Source organism: Oryctolagus cuniculus, chromosome 11, assembly GCF_964237555.1.
Source record: "Oryctolagus cuniculus chromosome 11, mOryCun1.1, whole genome shotgun sequence".
NCBI classification, from domain to species: domain Eukaryota; kingdom Metazoa; phylum Chordata; class Mammalia; order Lagomorpha; family Leporidae; genus Oryctolagus; species Oryctolagus cuniculus.
In genome coordinates this window covers 37,345,098-37,366,981 of record NC_091442.1, presented here as the reverse complement: position 1 = coordinate 37,366,981, position 21,884 = coordinate 37,345,098, and the positions used below count along the sequence as shown (strand labels likewise).

At 37.3% G+C, this 21,884-nt stretch overlaps 1 protein-coding gene across 1 annotated transcript in view; it reads right to left on the bottom strand.

The window, feature by feature from the left end:
* Positions 1-1,780: 1,780 nt before the first annotated feature.
* The window catches only part of BTBD3 (BTB domain containing 3), a 510,994-nt gene continuing 490,890 nt past the window's right edge, over positions 1,781-21,884 (bottom strand). Inside the window, exon 3 of the mRNA XM_051845373.2 lies at positions 1,781-6,042. Coding sequence (XP_051701333.2) covers positions 4,598-5,770 — 1,173 coding nt within the window. The 5' untranslated portion in view covers positions 5,771-6,042 and the 3' untranslated portion in view covers positions 1,781-4,597. The remainder of the gene's footprint in view (positions 6,043-21,884) is intronic.

The window sequence follows — 21,884 nt, the reverse complement described above, 5'->3', positions numbered from 1 at the left end:
AATCATATAGAAAACAAAAAGAATTACAAAGAAAACATATAATAATACTAAATTTTATATTTATTCATTCATTTAGTTACTTTTGCCAAAACTCTATTCCCTTATATGGCTTTAAATTGCCATCTTAGAATTCTTTTGTGCTATTTACATCTTTCTGTATTGTATGTTCATTAATACAGTTGACAGGGCTTTTTTTTTTATCTCCTTCTGTCTTTCAATTTCTCTGAAAAAATTAAAAGTGGGAGCAGCGTTAAGACACCTCTCAAGTTGCGCTCTTCTAATACCAGAGTGCCTGGGTTTGAGTCCTGGCTCCACTCCTAATTCCAGTTTCCTGCTAATGCACACGCTGGGAGGCAACAGGTGATGGCTCAAGCAGTTGAATCTTTGCCATGAATCTGAGACCTGCACTGAGTTCCCAGCTCCTGGCTTTGGCCTGGCCCAACCCTGGCAGTCACAGGCATTCAGAGAGGGCACCAGTGGATGGCAGATTGGTCTCTCTCCCTGCCTCACACTTTCTCTGCTGTCTCTCTCTCCTTCCTTCCTTCTGTGTGTGTGTGTGTATGTGTGTGTGTGTGTGTGTGTGTGTGTATATTTGTCTCCCTACCTTTCTGATAAACAGAATAAAGAAATAAAATAAATAAAAATATAAATGGAGTTAAAAAACAAAATTACAACAATACAGGTTCTTGTATTGGACCATATTTTTGTTTGATTTAATAGAAAACTATGTATTTTTTAGCCTGGCTTTGATTACTGTCTGGTGTCCTTTTTTTCCTTCTTTTCTTCCTTTTCTGAATGACTTCCTTTAGTATTTCTTATAAGACATGTCAATGAGCAACAGACTCTCGTAGCTTTTGTTTATCTTCAGTGTCTTCATTTGCTTTCCACTTTTGAAGGACAGGTTTGCTAAATATAGAATTCTTGGTTGAGGGGCTGGCATTGTGGTGCAGTGTAGCAGGTAAAACCACCGCCTGCCACACTGGCATACTATATGGATGACGGTTTGTGTCTCAGCTGCTCCATTTCTGATCTAGCTCCCTGCTAATGGCCTAGGAAAAGCAGTGGAAGACCTGGAAGCATGGGGACCTGGAAGAAGCTCCTGACTCCAGCCTGGCTCGGCCCTGGACATTGTAACCATCCGAAAACTAAGCCAGTAGATGGAAGACCTCTCTTTCTTCCTTTCTTTCTTTCTTTCTTTCTTTCTTTCTTTCTTTCTTTTTTTAGAAAACTTTTATTTACTAAATATAAATTTCAAAAGTACAGCTTTTGGATTATAGCAGTTTTTCCCCCGATAACCACAAACCATCTCCTCCAAACCACAAACCATCCCATCTCCTACTCCTCCCATCCCATCCTTCATTAAGATTCATTTTTAATTATCTTTATATACAGAAGATCAACTCTATACTGAGTAAAGATTTCAACACTTTGCACACAGACACACAAAGTATAGAGTACTGTTTGAAGACTAATTTTACCGTTAATTCTCATAGTACAACACACTAAGGACAGAAGTCCTACATGGGGAGCAAGTGTACAGTGACACCTGTTACTGATTTAACAACTGACACTCTTATTTATGACGTCAGTAATCACCCAAGGCTCCTGTCATGAGCTGCCAAGGATATGGAAACCTCTTGAGTTCACAAACTCCAACCTTATTTACACAAGGCAATAATCAAAGTGGAAGTTCTCTCCTCCCTTCAGAGAAAGGTACCTCCTTTTTATTTTATTTTATTTTATTTTTTTTTTATTTATTTATTTGACAGGCAGAGTGGACAGTGAGAGAGAGAGAGACAGAGAGAAAGGTCTTCCTTTGCCGTTGGTTCACCCTCCAATGGCTGCCGCGGCCGGCACATTGCGCTGATCCGAAGCCAGGAGCCAGGTGCTTCTCCTGGTCTCCTATGGGGTGCAGGGCCCAAGCACTTGGGCCATCCTCCACTGCACTCCCTGGCCACAGCAGAGAGCTGGTCTGGAAGAGGGGCAACCGGGTCAGAATCCGGCACCCCGACCGGGACTAGAACCCGTGTGCCGGTGCCGCAAGGCAGAGGATTAGCCTAGTGAGCCGCGGCGCTGGCCTGGTACCTCCTTCTTTAATGACCTGATCTTTACACCGGGATCTCACTCACAGAGATCTTTCATTTAGGTCATTTTTTTCTTGCCACAGTGTGTCTTGGCTTTCCATGCCTGAGAAACTCTCATGGGCTTTTTAGCCAGATCTGAATGCCTTAAGGGCCGATTCTGAGGCCAGAGTGTTGTTTAGGGCATTTGCCATTCTATGAGTCTGCTGTGTATCCTGCTTCCCATGTTGGATCATTCTCTTCTTTTTAATTCTATCAAGCATTATTATAAGACACTGGTCTTATTTATGTTATCCCTTTGACACTTAATCCTATATTTATGATCAATTATAAATTATAATATAAATTATATATAAATATAAATTATAAAATATAAATTATAAATGCTGCTGAGAGTTTGGCTGTTACCTTATACAGGAGCCCTTGTATGCGACAAGTCATTTTTCTTTTGCTACTTTCAGGAGTTTGTCTTTCTTCAGTTTTCAACACGTTAATTATAATGTGTCTTATTATGTGTCTCTTTGAATTTATTTTGTTGATGTCGTTGAACTTATTCTATCTATACTTATATATATTTTGTCAAATTCGGGAGTTTTCAGCCATTATTTCTTCACATTCTTTCTGCCTCTTTTTCTCTCTTTTATTCCTCTAACTCCAGTAATGTTTATGTGGGTATGCTTGATGGTTTCCCAAAAGTTCCCTAGGCACTGTTCATTTTTCATCTTTTTTTTTCCTTTTACTTTCTGCTCTAATTCTAGATCTGGGTAATTGCCAGATACTTAGGTTCAATGATTCTTTTGTCTTTTCAAATCTGCTGAGAGTTTTTCATTTTTGCTGTTGGATCTTTCAAACCAGAGTTGCAATTTGGTTCCATTTTATAATTATTATTTCTTTATTATTTTTTTTCATTTTTTTTATTTTTATTTTTTTTTAAACTTTTATTTAATGCATATAATTTTCCAAAGTACGACTTATGGATTACAATGGCTTCCCCCCCATACCGTCCCTCCCACCCACAACCCTCCCCTTTCCCACTCCCTCTCCCCTTCCATTCACAAGATTCATTTTCGATTATCTTAATATACAGAAGATCAGCTTAGTATACATTAAGTATGGATTTCAACAGTTTGCTCCCACACAGAAACATAAAGTGAAAAATAATAGATGATTTTTTTTAAATGATGATGAAATCAGAGCAGACCTATTGTCATGTTTAATCCCAGTGAGAGTCAAGTTGGGAATTGATAATTTCTTTCTTTTTTTTTTTTTTTTTTTTTTACAGAGGATCAGTTTAGTATGCATTAAGTAAGGATTTCAACAGTTTGCACCCACATAGAAACACAAAGCGAAATATACAGTTTGAGTACTACTTATAGCATTAAATCTCAATGTACAGCACATTAAGGACAGAGATCCTACATGAGGAGTAAGTGCACAGTGACTCCTGTTGTTGACTTTACCAATTGACACTCCTGTCTATGGCATCAGTAATCTCCCTATGCTCCAGTCATGAGTTTCCAAGGCTATGGAAGCCCTCTGAGCTCTCCGACTCTTATCTTGTTTAGACAAGGTCATAGTCAAAGTGGAGGTTCTCTCCTCCCTTCAGAGAAAGGTACCTCCTTCTTTGATGACCTCTTCTTTCCACTGGGATCTCACTCGCAGAGATCTTTTGCCAGAGTGTCTTGGCTTTCCATGCCTGAAATACTCTCATGAGCTTTTCAGCCAGCTCCGAATGCCTTTAGGGCTGATTCTGAGGCCAGAGTGCTATTTAGGACGTCTGCCATTCTATGAGTCTGCTGAGTATCTCACTTCCCATGTTGGATCACTCTCCCCTTTATTTACTCCATCAGTTAGCGTTAGCAGGTACTAGACTTGTCTATGTGCTCCCTTTGACTCCCAGTCCCTTCACCATGACCGACTGTGAACTGAAACTGATCACCTGGAACAGTGAGATGGCATTGGTACATGCCACCTCGATGGGATTGAATTGGAATCCCCTGGTATGCTTCCAACTCCACCACTTGGGGCAAGTCAGCCTGAGCATGTCCCAAATTATACATCTCTTCCCTCTCCCATTCCCACCACCATGTTCAACAGGGATCACATTTCAGTTAATTTTCAACACTTAAGAATAACTGTGCATCAATTACAGATCTAAACCAGTCATATTAAGTAGAACAGATAAAAAAACTACTAAGAGGGATAATGTATTAAGTTGTTCATTAACAGTCAGGGCTATGCTGATCAAGCCACCATTTCCCATAGTGTCCACCTCACTCCAACAGGTTTCCCTCTTGGTGTTCAGTCAGTCGTCACCGATCAGGGAGAACATATGGTATTTGTCCCTTTGGGACTGGCTTATTTCACTCAGCATGATGTGTTCCAGATTCCTCCATTTTGTTGCAAATGACTGGATTTCGTTGTTTCTTACTGCGGTATAGTATTCTAAAGAGTACATATCCCATAATTTCTTTATCCAGTCTATCGTTGATGGGCATTTAGGTTGGTTCCAGGTCTTAGCTATTGTGAATTGAGCTGCAATAAACATTAGGCTGCAGACCTCTCTTTTTGTTTGCCAATTTAAATTCCTTTGGGTAAATTCCAAGGAGTGGGATGGCTGGGTCGAACGGTAGGGTTATCTTCAGGTTTCTGAGGAATCTCCAGACTGACTTCCATAGTGGCTTGACCAGCTTGCATTCCCACCAACAGTGGGTTAGTGTCCCTTTTTCCCCACATCCTCGCCAGCATCTGTTGTTGGTAGATTTCTGCATGTGAGCCATTCTAACCGGGGTGAGGTGAAACCTCATTGTGCTTTTGATTTGCATTTCCCTGATTGCTAATGACCTTGAACATTTTTTCATGTGCCTGTTGGCCATTTGGATTTCCTCTTTTGAAAAATGTCTATTGAGGTCCTTAGCCCATCTCTTAAGTGGGTTGTTGGTTTTGTTTTTGTGGAGTTTCTTGATCTCTTTGTAGATTCTGGTTATTAACCCTTTATCTGTTGCATAGTTTGCAAATATTTTTTCCCATTCTGTCGGTTGTCTCTTCACTCTCCTGACTGTTTCTTTTGCAGTACAGAAACTTCTCAATTTGATGCAATCCCAATAGTTGATTTTGGCTTTGACTGCCTGTGCCTCCCGGGTCTTTTCCAGAAATTCTTTGCCTGTGCCAATATCTTGAAGGGTTTCTCCAATGTTCTCTAGTAACTTGATGGTGTCAGGTCGTAGATTTAGGTCTTTAATCCATGTTGAGTGGATTTTTGTGTAAGGTGTAAGGTAGGGGTCTTGCTTCATGATTCTGCATGTGGAAATCCAATTTTCCCAGCACCATTTATTGAATAGACTGTCCTTGCTCCAGGAATTAGTTTTAGATCCTTGATCAAATATAAGTTGGCTGTAGATGTTTGGGTTGATTTCTGGTGTTTCAATTCTGTTCCATTGGTCTATCCATCTGTTTCTGTACCAGTACCATGCTGTTTTGATTACAACTGCCCTGTAGTATGTCCTGAAATCTGGTATTGTGATGCCTCCGGCTTTGTTTTTGTTGTACAAGATTGCTTTAGCTATTCGAGGTCTCTTGTGCCTCCATATAAATTTCAGCACCATTTTTTCCAGATCTGAGAAGAAGGTCTTCGGTATCTTGATTGGTATTGCATTGAATCTGTAAATTGCTTTTGGGAGAATGGACATTTTGATGATATTGATTCTTCCAATCCATGAGCATGGAAGATTTTTCCATTTCTTGGTATCCTCTTCTATTTCTTTCTTTAAGATTTTGTAATTCTCATCGTAGAGATCTTTAACGTCCTTGGTTAAGGTTTTTGTTGAGTGTTCCAGTCATCTGTTTAGCGACTCTCCCAAATGATTTTTGCAAAGATGATATTCTTTATCTGTTTGGCCATTAAAGTCTTGTTCCATTATCTCTATGGTTAGCAGTGTCCTAACTGAATTTTCTTAAATACCTAAACCCAAGAGAAGAGAAAAAGAGAGGAAAACAAAGTATGTATCTGCTTAAATTCTTCTTATAAATGCTATGTGTATCTCAATGGGTTTAAAGTAATAAACAGCTTCTTTGCCAGTCTTTCAGTGACCCACTAGGTCAATCAAAACACAAAACTCCAATTTGTGGAGAACAGGGTACATATTCCCTAACCTGGCAACAGCAAGCTGTGCCAGGGATGTAGGTATGTGATTCTGTGGCTACATGCCACAGGTCTGGGAGATTGGAGATGGCAGTTGTTATGAAAAACATTGAAATTCACTGGAAATTATCAACCCCCTTTTCACCAAGCACACCATTGCATAAGTGTTCAACTAGAATCCAGAGGTCCATAATAATAGATTTCAATAGTTCTTTCTAACTAAGTAGTCATTTTGTTGTACAGATTGATTCTTGGACCCCCCCAATCCATGATTTTATGTGATGTCACTCAATATATTCTAATATTTAGTATATTAATTTTTATGCTTCTTCTACTGGTAGGTTTTTCTAGTTATTTTTACATATTTTTTTTCAAATAAACATGGCAATGATTTTAAATTATTAAAAAGAAAGAAAAATTATATTGGCATATTCATTGTATAATATTCAATTGAATGTATTGTTTAAATTTTGGTAAAAATTAACTTCATATTAACTCTAATAGTATCTCATCTAGCCTTGCAAGATAGAGTTTTCCAAGACCACTCCAAAGTTCTTGGGTAGAGTAATTTTATATAAATTCTATATTTTATTGTGATATTTATTCTTTAATATAGCTGTCCCCATCCCTTCTCTTTCTCTGCTTTCCAAATAAAAATTTCTAGCAATAAAATCTTAATATTAGTATTTATAATATTGGTATTTTGAATGCAATAATATTCTGTGTTACAACTCCAATAGAATTATTATTATACAAGAAAACTATATTTGATTATCTATTTTGTGAATGGCTCTACTGAATTCTCTCATTAATTTTAATTGTTGTTCCTTTCTTAAGATTTCTCAAATATACAATCACATAATTTGCAAATAATAATAATTATTTCCTTCCTACTTCAAGTATTTACATCTATTTGATTGGCAGAACAATTATAAATAATAGTGGTGATTGCAATTGTCCATCTCTTGTTCCTAAATGGGACCATCGGTAGTGATTTAATATTAATCACCATGCTGGCTATTATTGTGTGCTCTAAATACATGCACACACACAAACACAACAAGCACATATATAGTTTACATATATGTAAAATGCTTTAATAAATACCATTCAATTAATACATTACTAAAACTGGTAGTGAATTAGATAAATGTTGAATTGTATTATATATCTTTGTGGAATCTTTTAGAAATAATAGTAACTTGGCCGGCGCCGTGGCTCACTAGGCTAATCCTCTGCCTTGCAGCGCCAGCACACCGGGTTCTAGTCCCGGTCAGGGCACCGGATTCTGTCCCGGTTGCCCCTCTTCCAGGCCAGCTCTCTGCTGTGGCCAGGGAGTGCAGTGGAGGATGGCCCAAGTGCTTGGGCCCTGCACCCCATGGGAGACCAGGAGAAGCACCTGGCTCCTGGCTTCGGATCAGCGTGATGCGCCGGCTGCATTGGAGGGTGAACCAATGGCAAAGGAAGACCTTTGTCTCTCTCTCTCTCACTGTCCACTCTGCCTGTCAAAAAAAAAAAAAAAAAAGGAAATAATAGTAACTTTCTAGTTATTTTGTTTGACTTATTAGCATACCAAATCAGTTAGTTTTCTGGAAATTTAAGCTTTCTGCACTTTTAGCATTAACTTCACTTAATTACTGTCTTTAATGATATTTTCGGTCTATATATTCACTGTTTTATTGAGTACAGCTTAAATCAGTCAGTCTTCTCTTCCCCATTCTGCAACTTTATCATGATTTCATATCAACAATAACTGAATTTTTTCACTAGAAAAATTTTGTTCACTTCATTCTAAAATTATATAAGGTATAGACATATATAGGTTTTTGATATTTGAAATATTAATCATGAGACTCTGTATTACTTTTCTTTAACTTGCATCTCCCACCATATTCAATTATTTAAAATTTAAATTTGGTAACACAACTTTTCTGAGAAAATCATTCTTTTCACTCAAGTTTATAAATTTTTCTTAAAGTTAAGCAAATACTCTGATAGTTCTCTGAATTTCCTCTACAATTTAATATTTTCCCTTTGTTCATGATTCATTTGGTAATTTACTTTGTGGAGATATATATGTATACATATATACACACATAGGGTATTATATATATAAATATCTGTGTGTATGTATACATGGGACAATGGAATAAAAGACAAGTGTATTGTGGTGCAAAAAATGTGAAGTCTATACATAACATTTAAATAACATGTATATCTCATGAGCTTTTTGAAGATCCCTCATATAATTGTTACAATACATATTTACATATATTGCAAATATTATTACTATATGCTCATCTACCTCTCAAAATATCTTACATTATACTTTTCCATTTTAAAATTAGCTATAACTTTTCCAATCTATTAAGAACTAGATGCTGAGTTGTCAGTCATGTACCCAAAAGCATAATTTTTACAAATCAGTAACTTAAACTTCAAGAAGATTTAAAAATTTTGCTTTCCAAGCTCTCCTTTTAAGATGATAAAAAGACAAGGCATTGCTTTGGAGAAATTACATGCAAATCACTACTCACAATAGCTAAGATATGGAATCAACCTAGATGCCCATCAACTGTAAATGAATGGAGAAAATGTGGTATATACACAATGAGGTTTTACTCAGCAATAAAAAAGAACAATACCCTATCATTTTCAGCAAAATAGATAGAACCTGAAGACATCACGTGAAGCAAAAAAAAAGGTCAGGCTCACAAAGACAAATAACATTCATTTGCTCTCATGGATGGAAACTAAAAATGTCTATATGAATGTAGAATACTGATTACTAGAAGTTGGGGAGGGTAAGAGTGAGAAAGACTAGAGAGTGGTTGGGTGATGATATTAAAACAGAGTTAAAAGGATTAAGTTCTAGTGTTGTACCACAGTGAAGTAACTGTATTCCACAATACCTATCATATATTTTATGAGTAAATAGAAGAAAGGAGCTCAAATCCTCGAAACATAAAGGAATGATAGGGAGAAATACACATCTATACATTTATTGAAATATCACTCTATACTCTGTAAATATGAACAATTATTCACCAAAATTCAAATACATACATATATACTTAAGGAGATGGAAATGCTGACTAATCTGATTCTATCTTCACATATTGGATATATGTATCAAATTACCAATCTGCATAATTAAAATAATAAAAAATTAAATCATCTATGACAAAGATCTTAAATCTAGAATATAGTAGGAATTTTTATAATTCAACAGGAAGAAGACACATGAGTCAACTAGATAGATGTTTAAATTTTGAACATTTCACCAGAAGATATACAGATGAAAAATAATCAGTGAAAAGATGTTCACCCACACTAACCATCGGTGGAATGCAAATTAGTGGACAGCAAATGACAAAATACCACTAAATTCCTATTAAAATGTTTAAAAATATAAATTTATTATATATTCCAGGAGCTGGCAAAGAGATTGAACTTCTAGATTTCTCATGCATTGCTGGTCAGGTGGTATAGTTGATACAGTAAAATGTACTATAAAATGTTAGAGCCAATCTGGAAACTATGTGTGAGTTTCTTTAAAAGTTACATGCAATTACTATTTAATGAAACAATTGCATTCATGGGTGTTTATCCTAAATTCATAAAAATGTATGTTCAAATAAAACCTGCACATGAACCTTCATAGTAGCTTTATTTGTAATAGCCAAAAATGTAAATGACCCAAATATCCTTTTATATTGAATGGACAAACAGTAGTATATCCATACAATGGAATATTTCTAAGCAATAGAGATGAATCACTTACTGATGTATGCAAAGACTTCAATGGATTTCAAAGCCACTAGACTGTGTTTTTCAGCTAATTTCAGTGACTTGCATCCTGTATGACCCCATATACATAGCCAAGTGCTGCACAGCCATGTTTTAAGTTCCATAAGATCTTATTGTTTGATGACAACAACCTAAGTGTCTATCAGTGGATGAATGGATTTGAGCAATGGAATATTATTTACCCATAAAAAAATAAGATCCTGTCATTTGCAACAACATGAATGAACCTGGAGGACATCATAATAAGTCAAACAGGCCAGGCCCAGAAAGTCAAATACAGAGTTATTCTACAAATACATAAAAATACATAAAGAATAAATACATAAAATAAATACATAAAATACATAAACAATAAAGTAAAACTTAGAGAATAACCAATGACCTTGCAGAAACTTCCTCAGAGTGTGAAGTGGTCTAGGACCCTCTGGTCCTCCTGCCTGCATTCCTGCTTCCTCTCCAGGTCAGTTGTGCACCGCAGGCTGATGGCTTTCCTGGCTTCTGCAGCTCCACCCGCATTCGTTTTCCTCACAGGTGTTTCTCATGAAAAACCCAACTGTGAGGAGCAAACGCTTAGCCTAGTTGTTAAGATGCCAACATCGCAGGTCTGAGTACCTGGGTCCAAGTTCCATCCGTCCCCCCAGTTCCAGCTTTCTGCTAATGCCCACCCTGGGAGGAGTGCTGATGGTTCAGATAACAGAGTTCCTGATACCAACATGGAAGACCCGGATTGCTTCCCCACCTTCTGTCTTCTGCAGGCATTTGGGGAATGAACTAGCAGATGGGAATTCCATCTCTCTGCCTTAATATATATTTTGCCTATAAATATAAATAAATACACACACATATATATAAATATATATACACAAATATATATAAATAAATATATATTTATATATATTGTCCTTGGCATCTGTTTCTCAAACCACTTAAACTAGCAGTCTCTTATTCTTTCACTGTTCTAGATTTATAAACAGTGTTCTCTGGTGGACATTTTAAAATTACCAACATTCATAAATAGCAATTGTAGGTATTTTTAGATTTTATTTTTCAGAGACATAAAGGCGTTCAGAGAACTTCCTCATGTGGTCTGTCAGGATCTGATTTTCATTGTCTTGAGGTTTTTTTTTTGTTTGTTTGTTTGTTTGTTTTTTGACAGGCAGAGTGGACAGAGAGCGAGAAAGGTCTTCCTTTGCCATTGGTTCACCCTCCAATGGCCGCCGCGGCTGGCACGCTGCGGCCAGCGCACCATGCTGATCCGATGGCAGGAGCCAGGTACTTATCTTGGTCTCCCATGGGGTGCAGGGCCCAAGCACTTGGGCCATCCTCCACTGCACTCCCTGGCCACAGCAGAGAGCTGGCCTGGAAGAGGGGCAACCGGGACAGAATCCGGTGCCCTGAGCGGGACTAGAACCCGGTGTGCCGGCGCTGCAAGGCGGAGGATTAGCCTAGTGAGCCACGGCACCGGCACTGTCTTGAGTTTTATGGTGGGAATTTCATTTTAGGAACTAATGGCATATTATTGAATGCAAACGGGCTTTACAATAAAAAGGCAAAGGCTAGATTTAAGAAACAGAGTCCACCCATAAGATTCTGGGTGATCACCATGCCCTTCATGGTTCCACAGCAGGCCAGATGAGCTTTCCTTTTAGAAATTTAACTATAAATCTTAAGAACAGTGAGGTTTTCTGGATCTGTGGCTCCCGAATTACCTCATGAAGTGACTGGGTTAGCAGGACACAGTTGGATCTTTTCAATTATATAATCATGGTCTTGGCTTTATTTCCCAAAGGTCTGAGGGATTTAGAGGATCAGATTTTAAATAGATTAAGTGTGTGTGAGTGAGGGGAGGGGATAGTGTGTGTTTTTGTATAAAGTAGCTGTACGTCCTTAAATTGCACAGTATAATGCAAGTTCCAATAACTGTTCCTTGTGTATTCAGTTGTGAACATTGCATCCCATATGAAAACTGTTAAGATTTCAGTTGGAACAATTAAGTACTTATGGTAAATGGCTGATGTTAGTTTTCAGTTTGAGGTTCAATGGAGTTTTACTTCTCAACGGTAGGTAAGATCCTGTTTTGAATACATTGTGGGTCAAAAAACACTCTTGAATTCCAACACTTGGATCAAATGGATGTAGGATACAAAGACACACTTCGAAACAAGCAAAAGGTATCTGAATTCTCTGTGGGCAAATGAATCAAAGTCATTCGGTATGTCTGCACTCAGGCACCCACACGCTTGAAAGACACTTGGCTGAAAAGCCACCAGTCTATATTAGTTGTTCTCATGAGTACAACTGATGCTGCAGTAAAAGCTATTAAGGCAAGCTTTAGATATCTGGTCATTCATCAAAACTGCCATAAAGAAAAATGTCCATTGGAAAGGGTTATTCCATTGTTTCTGCACAGAAAGAACCCCGGTTGGAAAAGTAGAAGACATTCTGCAAAAGAAGATATTTGGACTGCCAATGACTTATAAGAAGCAAAAGATTATTATTAAAATGACTCTTTGCAACAACACCAAGCTTGCAGTGCCTGCTTTTCTCAAAAAGAGGAGTGTCTTGTTATTCAGAATTCAATTTTGCTTTGCCTTTCTGTTCAGATGGAAAAAATTCCAATTCTGTATTTATTTTGTAATGCCTGGCATGTGAGCCTCTAGCTGGCTCAAGTAGTTCTGATGAAATGCAGGACAATGACACCTTGAAAGTTGGTGACAGTATATCCACTTGAAAAGTAATTGCTCCTGGCTTCACGCACAGTAGCTTCAAGATGGAAAATACATTCAGAATAGCAAATGCCAAGAATGCTTCTAATCCAACTAGAGTCATCCCTTATCATTTTAGCGAAGCAGCTAGGATAAAAATATGAGCCAAAAAGCATTATTTATCACATCAAAATTTAGTGTTTATTAGATATTTTGTATTTCTTCTCTTTTTCTCTCTCCCTCTTTCCCTTCCTGCAAACCTTGAATTAAATGCTACTCTATTTTATTATTATTATTGATATTTTTAATTGATCTCCCATACATATTTAGTCCTAAACAATATATTATTTAGTTTTGAGTTTACTAAAAGGGTTTTACACTCTGCATAGATTTTTGGGGTATTGACCTTTTCACTCATTATAATACTTATTTTTCAATCCATTCATTTGTTGCAATGCCTAAATTTTATTCATTTTCACCACTCTCTAGAATATTTTGCAAATATATTACAATTCTTTGTTCTGTCTTTTGTTTGACAGCCGAGATCTGAAATATGTTGTAAATATCCTCTTCCAGTTTGTAGTATGTCTTTTTCATTTTCCCTATGGTATCTTTGATAACTAGAAGTTCTTAATTTTGTCAAATTATCCAACTGTTTTATTACATTTAACACATCGTGACTTTTATTTAATAGTATTTCTTCTCCAAAATTAAAAAAGATATTCTTTTCAATATTTTGGTTTGCCTTTTACATTTAAGGCATCAATCTTTCAGAGATGTATGTTTGTAGAGGCTATTACATTAGGTTCATACAAACTCAGAATTTTATTTTTCTATTTTAAATTGTTTGTCATTATACAAGAACTCTTTCTATACTAGTTTCTTAATGTCTTTTTGATTCATTTTGTTATAATTGTCCCAGACTTCTTCTGGTTAATATTAGCCATTTTTTTAAAAGATTTATTTATTTATTTGAAAGGCAGAGTTAGAGGAGCTGAAGCAGACGTAGAGAGAGGTCTTCATTTGATTCACTCTCCAAATGGCTGCAACAACTGGAGCTGAGCCCATCTGAAGTCAGGAGCCAGGAGCTTCTTCCAGGTCTCCCACATGGGTGCAGGGGCCCAAGCACCTGGGCTGTCTTCTACTGCTTTCCCAAGCCATAGCAGAGAGCTGGATCAGAAGTATAACAGCTGGAACTCAAACCGTCACCCATATGGGATGCCAGCACTGCAGGCGGTGGCTTTACCTCCTACGCCACACTGCCAGCCCCTAATATTGGCCTTTTATATTTTTCCCATATGTTGGTATTTAACTGTCTCATGCTTATGTTTTGGGTGTACCTTATGAAAAAGCATTTAAGTAGATTTGTTTTTATATAATCTGACCATAATTCAATGGTCAGATATGAAGGTTTTAAACCTTCAGCTAGAACTTTTTATTTTAAATGTTACGTAAGTGAAGGTACAGAGAGGGGGTGCTATCTTATAAAGTTACGGGTCAGAGAATGACATATAATTAATTGTCATCATAAAGATGAGTCAGCCACTTAAAATATTCACTTATTTCTACCCTAATTCTTTCAGAATAGCTCGAATGAACACAGTCCTCCAAATACACTGATTCTTGGATCATCTAAGTTCTTAAGAGTTCTTTAGTTTCTCCTACAAAAAGAGACAAAAGAAATAAGCCAGGCCCCAAAAGACAAACAACATATGTTTTTCCTGATCTGTGGTCACTAATGAAGTATCAAAAATGTCATGTGTGGGAGTGAAATAGACATTTTGAAATTCGATGACTGTTTATAGCCCTTGTCTCTGCTGTTGAGGAACAGTGTTTTTTCCTCCTTACTATTTGTTGAATTCTTTACTTAATGTAGGGTTCATCTTAGGATTATAATGTAAACAGAAAATAAATCATTATAGAAATTGAGAGGTAATAAGAGAGGAAGGAGGAGGGGAGGAGGGAGCATGGGCAGGGAGGAGGTCAGGTGAGAAGTATCACTATGTCCCTAAGCTTGCATATATGAAGTACACGATATTTGTTTACCTTAAACAATTCTTCTAAAGCATAAAAAAATAAAAAGTAAAAAGGAGCAAATTTTCAGCAGCACAGAAAATGTATGCTTTGGGGGAAAAAATGCCTCTACCAAATCTTCAACAACGTCTCATGTTTGGGACTTGTCTAAGCAGATTGAACACATAATTACTGAACTCACACTTTTTTTTATTGCATTTCACGATTCAGCAAGGAAAATGCCCATGTGTTGCTAGAGAGGACTTTGAGAACACACCCCAGACCCTCACACACAAGGGAGCATTTTCTTCTGTAAGGAATTTTGTTCAAGATGCAGCGAAGGTTCTGAAGGTCAAGGCCCATGGAAGAAAGGCAAAGGTTATCAAAAGGAAACACCAGCTGCATGCTTGGAAATTGTGAAAGAGATCTCTGGCCTTGGTCTTGCTTGGGCCAAGTCACCTTCCTGGGTACCGCTGGCTGTTGGCTGATAAGACGATGTCCAATGCATGGACTTGGCTTTCCCTTTCGGCTTGCAGCAGGCTATGGTAGATGTGCTCACACAGATACTACAGAGAGCAAGAGCGGCAACCCCCTTTCACAAGCGCTTTTTAACTCTCTCCTGGCATCGCACTTGCTAACATCCCATCAGCCACAAAAGTCCCCTAAAGTGGGCACAGTGTCAGTACAGGCAGGCATCAGCATGCTGCAGGGCATGGCCTGAGGGCACAGGTAAGGGTGGGTTCTTAATGCCATTAATTCGATCAGTCTGCTGTGGAGACTAGTTTCCTTGTGGGACTAGGTCTGTTTTGAGACGGCGGATGGGAACCATCGTCCCCAGGGAAAGGTAGGACTCAGAGGCACGGCTACCCCAGAGGGCCCTCACCAGCCTGTGCTGGCTTTTTGAGTACCTCGAGCTTCTAATTGCCGGGAATCACTTTTAACAAGGAGCATGAAGCAACCAAGCAGCAGCAGGGCCCTCTGTCCAAGCCTGCATTTCTGGCAGGAAGCGAGCTGATGAGGTGGCAATTCCCATAAAGGGATAGTACATTTCTCTCCGTGAGAGCAAGAGCTTTTGGAAAAAAAAAAAAAAAAAAAAAAAAAGACAAGCCCCCTTGTAACTACTGTTAGGGAAGTGTTGATTCTTCATTTGCATGAGCTGTGGGCATCTCCTTCAAATTTCAGAAAAAAAAAATGTACGTTAAGAAGTACAGATTCCAAGAGACGGAAGAGCTAGTTTTCCAAGGCACCCTAACAAAGCACTAAAGAGCTTTGATTTGGGATAATGCCGTGGATTCGTGATTTCCGTATTTTATACATTGGGGAATTTCCTTTTTACAATTTATTTGTGTGTGTGTAATGGTCACTCTACACACTTGATGTATAATTTCAGTTTGTTTAGGTTGGTTTCACAAAGGTGAAACTGGTGCCTCTTTTGCGTTCATTGTTAGAAAGCAGGGCAATAAATCTGGGGAGATTGGGGCCTAATCTATGTTGCCATAGGAAAAGACAACACTAGAATTTCTGCACGCATTTTAAGCTGCCTCCTTCCTTAATGCATCGTGTTCCGTCCTTAGCAGCTTCTCCCACGGAAGATAGGCTTTCCCTGTGCATGTCGGCTTGGGGGAAATCAGGCTCCTATGTATTAACTGCTGACTCCTTTAATCCTGTTAGAATTTAATTTCCCTTGATTGAATGCGGTGTTATCACCAGGTGCTGAGTGGACCTTTCCTATCAATACAAATAAATCCTGTTAGTCCTCCCCAGATTCCGGATGTTCCAGAGTCTTCTGAGGGCACAAGGTTTTGGAGGAGCATGTGCTCTCAAGTTCACCAGACAAAGAGAGTGAAAGTTAAACTTTTGCATGTGGATACCTGGTTTGTGTCTGGAGCCTAAGGCTTCTCTGAAGTCAGCCTGAGAGAATCCCATGGCATTTCAGGAGTTTCTGTGTCAATTAACAAGTTCAAAGATTTTTTTTAAGAGGGGCTTCATTTAAAATGTAAAATGTTCTTCATTGACTACCAAGGTTCTTATCCATACAAATCTGTGAAGTATTCAATCATTTCAATTTTACTAAACAACGCATGCCTTTTTTCTATGTGTGACCTGCGCTCACTCCTTGTCCCAGGAAACTCTTCCTCAGCAGTTTTGAGATTTGTAATGAAATCAATTTGTGAGGATCCCAAGGTCTTTCGTCCCCTCTGAGAGATCTTTTTGTGCTCTCAGCTTCCTTTTTCTGTTCCTCATCTGTTGGCCATTTCCTGCTAATTGTCTTCCTTCACCAAACAAAGAAAGCCAATTTTGTTCACAGTCAGTTTTGCTACTTGTTAGCACCTCTAATTATTTATTTAAAATAAAAATTGAGGCATCTGTGCATTTCAGGTATTAATTAAAATAAATCCACATTATTATTAGCCATCAAGAAGCAGATGTACATACTCACACATTTTTCCAATCTTTAAAAACCTTAACTGTTTCACTGACATTGATTAGGTCACCACTAAACATTCTGCAGCATCCTGTGATATAATTAAGATAAAGTACTCTCCCTCAAAGCAGTAAATTTACTGACACATTTTTGTCCCAGGAATTCAAACTCAAAAACATTAAGGTCAGCTTACAAAACAAACAAACAAAACTGGGTGGGGTGGAAATGTTGAGAATCCCAGGACTCTTCAAAAAGGGCAAAAATCAGAGAAGAGCATTTAACCTAGAGGTTAAGTTGCTGCATTAAGATGCCAATGACAGTGTCCCAAATTTTGAAGTGCCTGCTTTCAATTCCCAGCTCCAGCTCCCGACTCCTCTTTCTGCCAATGCAGACCAAGAAGCAGCGATGATGGCTCAAGTAATTGGGTTCCTGCTGCCATTCACACGGGAGACATGGCTTGCATTCCTGGCCCCTGGCTTTGGTCCTGGCCCAACTCCAACTGTTGCAGTGGACTACAGTTCTTTCAATCTCTCTCCCTTTCTTTCTCTCTTTCTGCATCTGTCTCTCAAACAAATAAATTTCTTTTTAAAAATAGGGAAGTGAACTTTATTAAACACAGCCATTGTTTCTATGTGAGAAAGTTCTACTGTTGTAAGGACTCTGAATTTTCAAGAGGAATTGAGATTTGGGGCTTTTATATACTATTTTATAACTTATAAGGGTTGGTAAACATTTCAACTAAAAAGTTTGAAATTATGAGTGAGATTTAACCATTGGTAATATTCTTACAAAGAATTACAGATCCAAGATCACTGGCATTTGGCAGTGCAGTTCTGCCTACTATAGGCTGATTTTCAACTCCCCATGGGGCTATAGCCTATCTACCATTGTCCATGCATCCCATTGAAGGTGTTTGTCATCACTTGACCACAAAGCTAACACTTAACATCTGCTAAATAAGATAAGCTAAATCAACACAGAGGATAAAGGAAATACAAAAAGCAAACGCGAATGGTGATGATAGACAGTCATGGAAGACAAGTTAGGTCCTTGTTGGAAAGGAAAGATAATTTTTCCCTCAACCCTCATCACGTTTTAGTTGGAATGGAACCCTGAAACCAAAGGCAGATTAACAAGAGAAAAGCAAAATCTTATTAGCAGGTATATTTCATTTATATGAGGGATCTGGAAAAGTTCATGAAAATACTATGATTGGATTTCTAAGCACTTTGCACTAAAATACATTTAATTTTTATTTCCATTTTTCTATAAAATTTTTGAAATGTGTTCACAATATGAAGAAACTCAGGGAATGAGCAATGAGAGGTGGCTTTCAACTCCAACCTATATAACATCTTCAACGAAGAAAAGTAAATTTCAGAGAAATGACAAGAGAAAGGAAAAGGACTTTGAGTCTGTAGACAACAACTTGTGGGAAGGTAAAGATTGGCAGATAAATGCTAGTTAGGAGAATTTGTTCATATAAATTCTTGTGATGTCATTTCAATGCCCAAGGGGATTTAATGTTGTCTTCAGTAGTTCAACTTTGTTCTCCCTAGTAGAAAAGGCAGGTGGGATATCTTTTATTCTTGAATTTTTAGACAAATAGAGGAAGAACAGAGAGCTTCCTAATCTTCTTTTTATTTGCCTTCAACTCAACAGTCTGCATGCCAAAGAGCATATCTTGAGCAGGCACACTCAGATCTACCACACTCCAAAAAGATAAGAATGTTGAAAGAGAGAATTACAGAGATAGTCCACAAAACTAAGCAAAAATCAGGAAATATAAGTCCTAGGAGAGGGAGACTCAGTTTTCAACAGTTTTCTGATTCTTGGATTAGTTGCCACTAAAGCTAGGAAGCATTTTCTACTATTAGGCTTTATTACTTTTCCATACCTTTTAATAACTGCCTCCCTTTTACATAGTAAAATACATATAATTTTAAGGAAGAAATATATAAGGTAATTATTAACCAAAAGATGTCTTATATAATTAAAATGAATCAAAAAGACTTTAAGGCAAAAATTGAAGATAAAATTAGACAATGTCTTGGTATAATCATAAAACAACTAAGGGCCAGAGTTGTGACAAAGCAGGTAAAGCTGTCACATGCAACATGCTGCCATATAGACACTGGTTTGAGTCCAGACTGCTCTATGTGCAATCCAGCCCCCTGCTAATGTACCTGGGAAAGCAACAGAAGATGGCCCAAGTGCTTGGGTCCCTGCCATCCAAGTGGGAGACTTGAATGAGGCTCCTGGCTGCAGGCTTCAGCCTGGCTTACCCCTGGCCATTGTGGCCACTTGGGGAATAAACCAGTGGATAAAAGATTCTCTCTCAGTCTCTCCATCTCTCCCTCTGTCTCTATAACAACTTCCAAATAAGTAGAAAAAAAATTTTAATGAACAGAAAAACATAAAATTATAAATCCTAAATTAAAATTTTAGTTGAAACTGGAGCCTTCTCTTGGCCCAGATGGCAGTGGCTCACACTCACTGAGCTCATGAGGACAAAGTGGGCGTCTCAGGACTCAGAAAGGCTTACTTAGGTTTCCCCATTTAGTCGTAAACAGTTATTTTAATGTAACATATCATAGTTTTCCACATTTCTGGTAACACTAATTTAGGGATTATATTTTCTGAAAATGTTAAAACCTTATAATAATCATAAAACTTTGTCATAACTTGGTGCAACTCAGTGCCTTAATAATACAATGTCAAAATATAAAGTTTGTCAAAACAGAAGTAAAAGGAAATGTACACCAATAGACACCCACAGCACATTTTGTGAAAACTCTCTCCATATATGATAAAATGAGCATGTATTAAATCAGTAAGATGATAGCAAAAGTAAATGATATGGTTAATATGTCTGACCTAATTGACATGTTTACTATATCCAACATCACATTAATTAATAGTAATTTCAACTGTACATACTTCATTTCCCCCAAATGGACCATATACTTACAAATTTTATGGAATTGAAACCATACATAGCACATTCTTTGGTCAGCAAGAAACCAATAAATAAAGAAAAGGAAATTCCACAATATAAAACATTGATAAGTTCATGAAAAAAAATGGAATTAAAATAAAGTTTATTTTGGTGCAGAATAATGTTGAAACCTGCACATATATTTTTTCATAACATGCATTCCCATGGATATTTTGAAGAGTCTTTGTATGTGCAGAATAAACAGTGTTTTTCTAATTCACTCATGGGTTAATGGAAAACAAAAAGTAGATTTAAATGAGTGCTAATTAAATAAGGCTAATCAAAAAGTACGAAACAGCTCAATTTATGACTAAGAAGAACTGTATAGTCATTGGTACACAAAAGGGAAGAAAATTGAAGGTCAATTATCTAAGCAACCATCTCCAGAAGTTAGAAAACAATAATTAAATCTGAAAAAGAGAAAGAAGGAAGTGATAAAGGTTTAGAAAGAAATTAATAAAATTTAATAAGCCCCTAATTGCCTTTTTTGGAAAGACTAAAGAAAGTGACAAACCTCTGGAAAGACAGATCAAGAAACAAAGAGAAAAGCACAAAGCACAGACACACAGAATGGAAACTGGGACATTGCTCTATGGAAAAGATAATAAGAGAGATTACAAAGAGCTTTCCAGAAAAAAGAGAGGAAAATTTAGATGCAATTCAAAACTAAACCTTATCAAATCTGACACAATAAGCTATAGAAAGTTTGGTGATTTTGAGAGTTAACTAAAAGTTTAATAAAAAAAAAACACTTTTCACAAAGAAACCTTCAAATTCCAAATTGCTTCATCTATGATTTCTGCCAAATATTTAAGGATGAAAAATTTTACACAAATTATTCTGCATAATAGAAAGAGAGAAAACTCCCTTTTTCCCCCAGCCAGCCTGACCTTGTTACTAAAACCTAATAAAGATACTACAAGATAGGAAAAGTACATGTCAATTTCCCTCAGAAACATCCAGGCAAACACAAAGAAAGTAACAAGTAAAGCAAGCATCGGACAGCAAGAATGATACATCATGACCAAGTGAAAGTTCTTCCAAGAATGCATGAGTGGTACCTCAAATAATGTAAGTCACCCCAGGAGAGAATAAAAGATGGAGCCTCTCAGAAGATCTTGAGAAAGCATTTGCTAAAACTCACGATTCACAATAAAAAGTCATAGTCAGGTAGGAATAGAAAAGAACATTCTTCATCTGGCAAAGTCTACATAGGATATCCCTGGGAAGTTGGGAATGAGGCAAAAATGCCTGCTGCCACAACGACCAACCTTCAGTGCAGTAGGGACGAATTTGTTTATTAAAAATGTAAAAAGAAGAAATAAAATTTCCATCATCTGCAAATGAAAGAGTTGTGCCTGTAGGAAATCAAAAAGTCTCCAAATAAGCCTTTTGTATTAATAACTGGATTTAACTGTGAAATCAATTTACAGAATCATTTCAAGTTTATCATCTATGAAAAATTAAAAACTGATATTTTGAAATTTTTACCTTTCACTTAGACAATGAAGATCCTGTATAATTTCTGCAAGGTTGGATTCCTCCCCATAATGGTGAATATCATGAGATTGATGATGATAACATCCTTCATACCTTTCATGGGGTTAAGTTTCTATTCCTGTAGCACCTTCCTTCTTGTTGTTGTTACCCAAAAGTTCAAGTATTTTTATTAAAGCCTTCACAAACACTGCAATTTAAACAGTTAAATAGA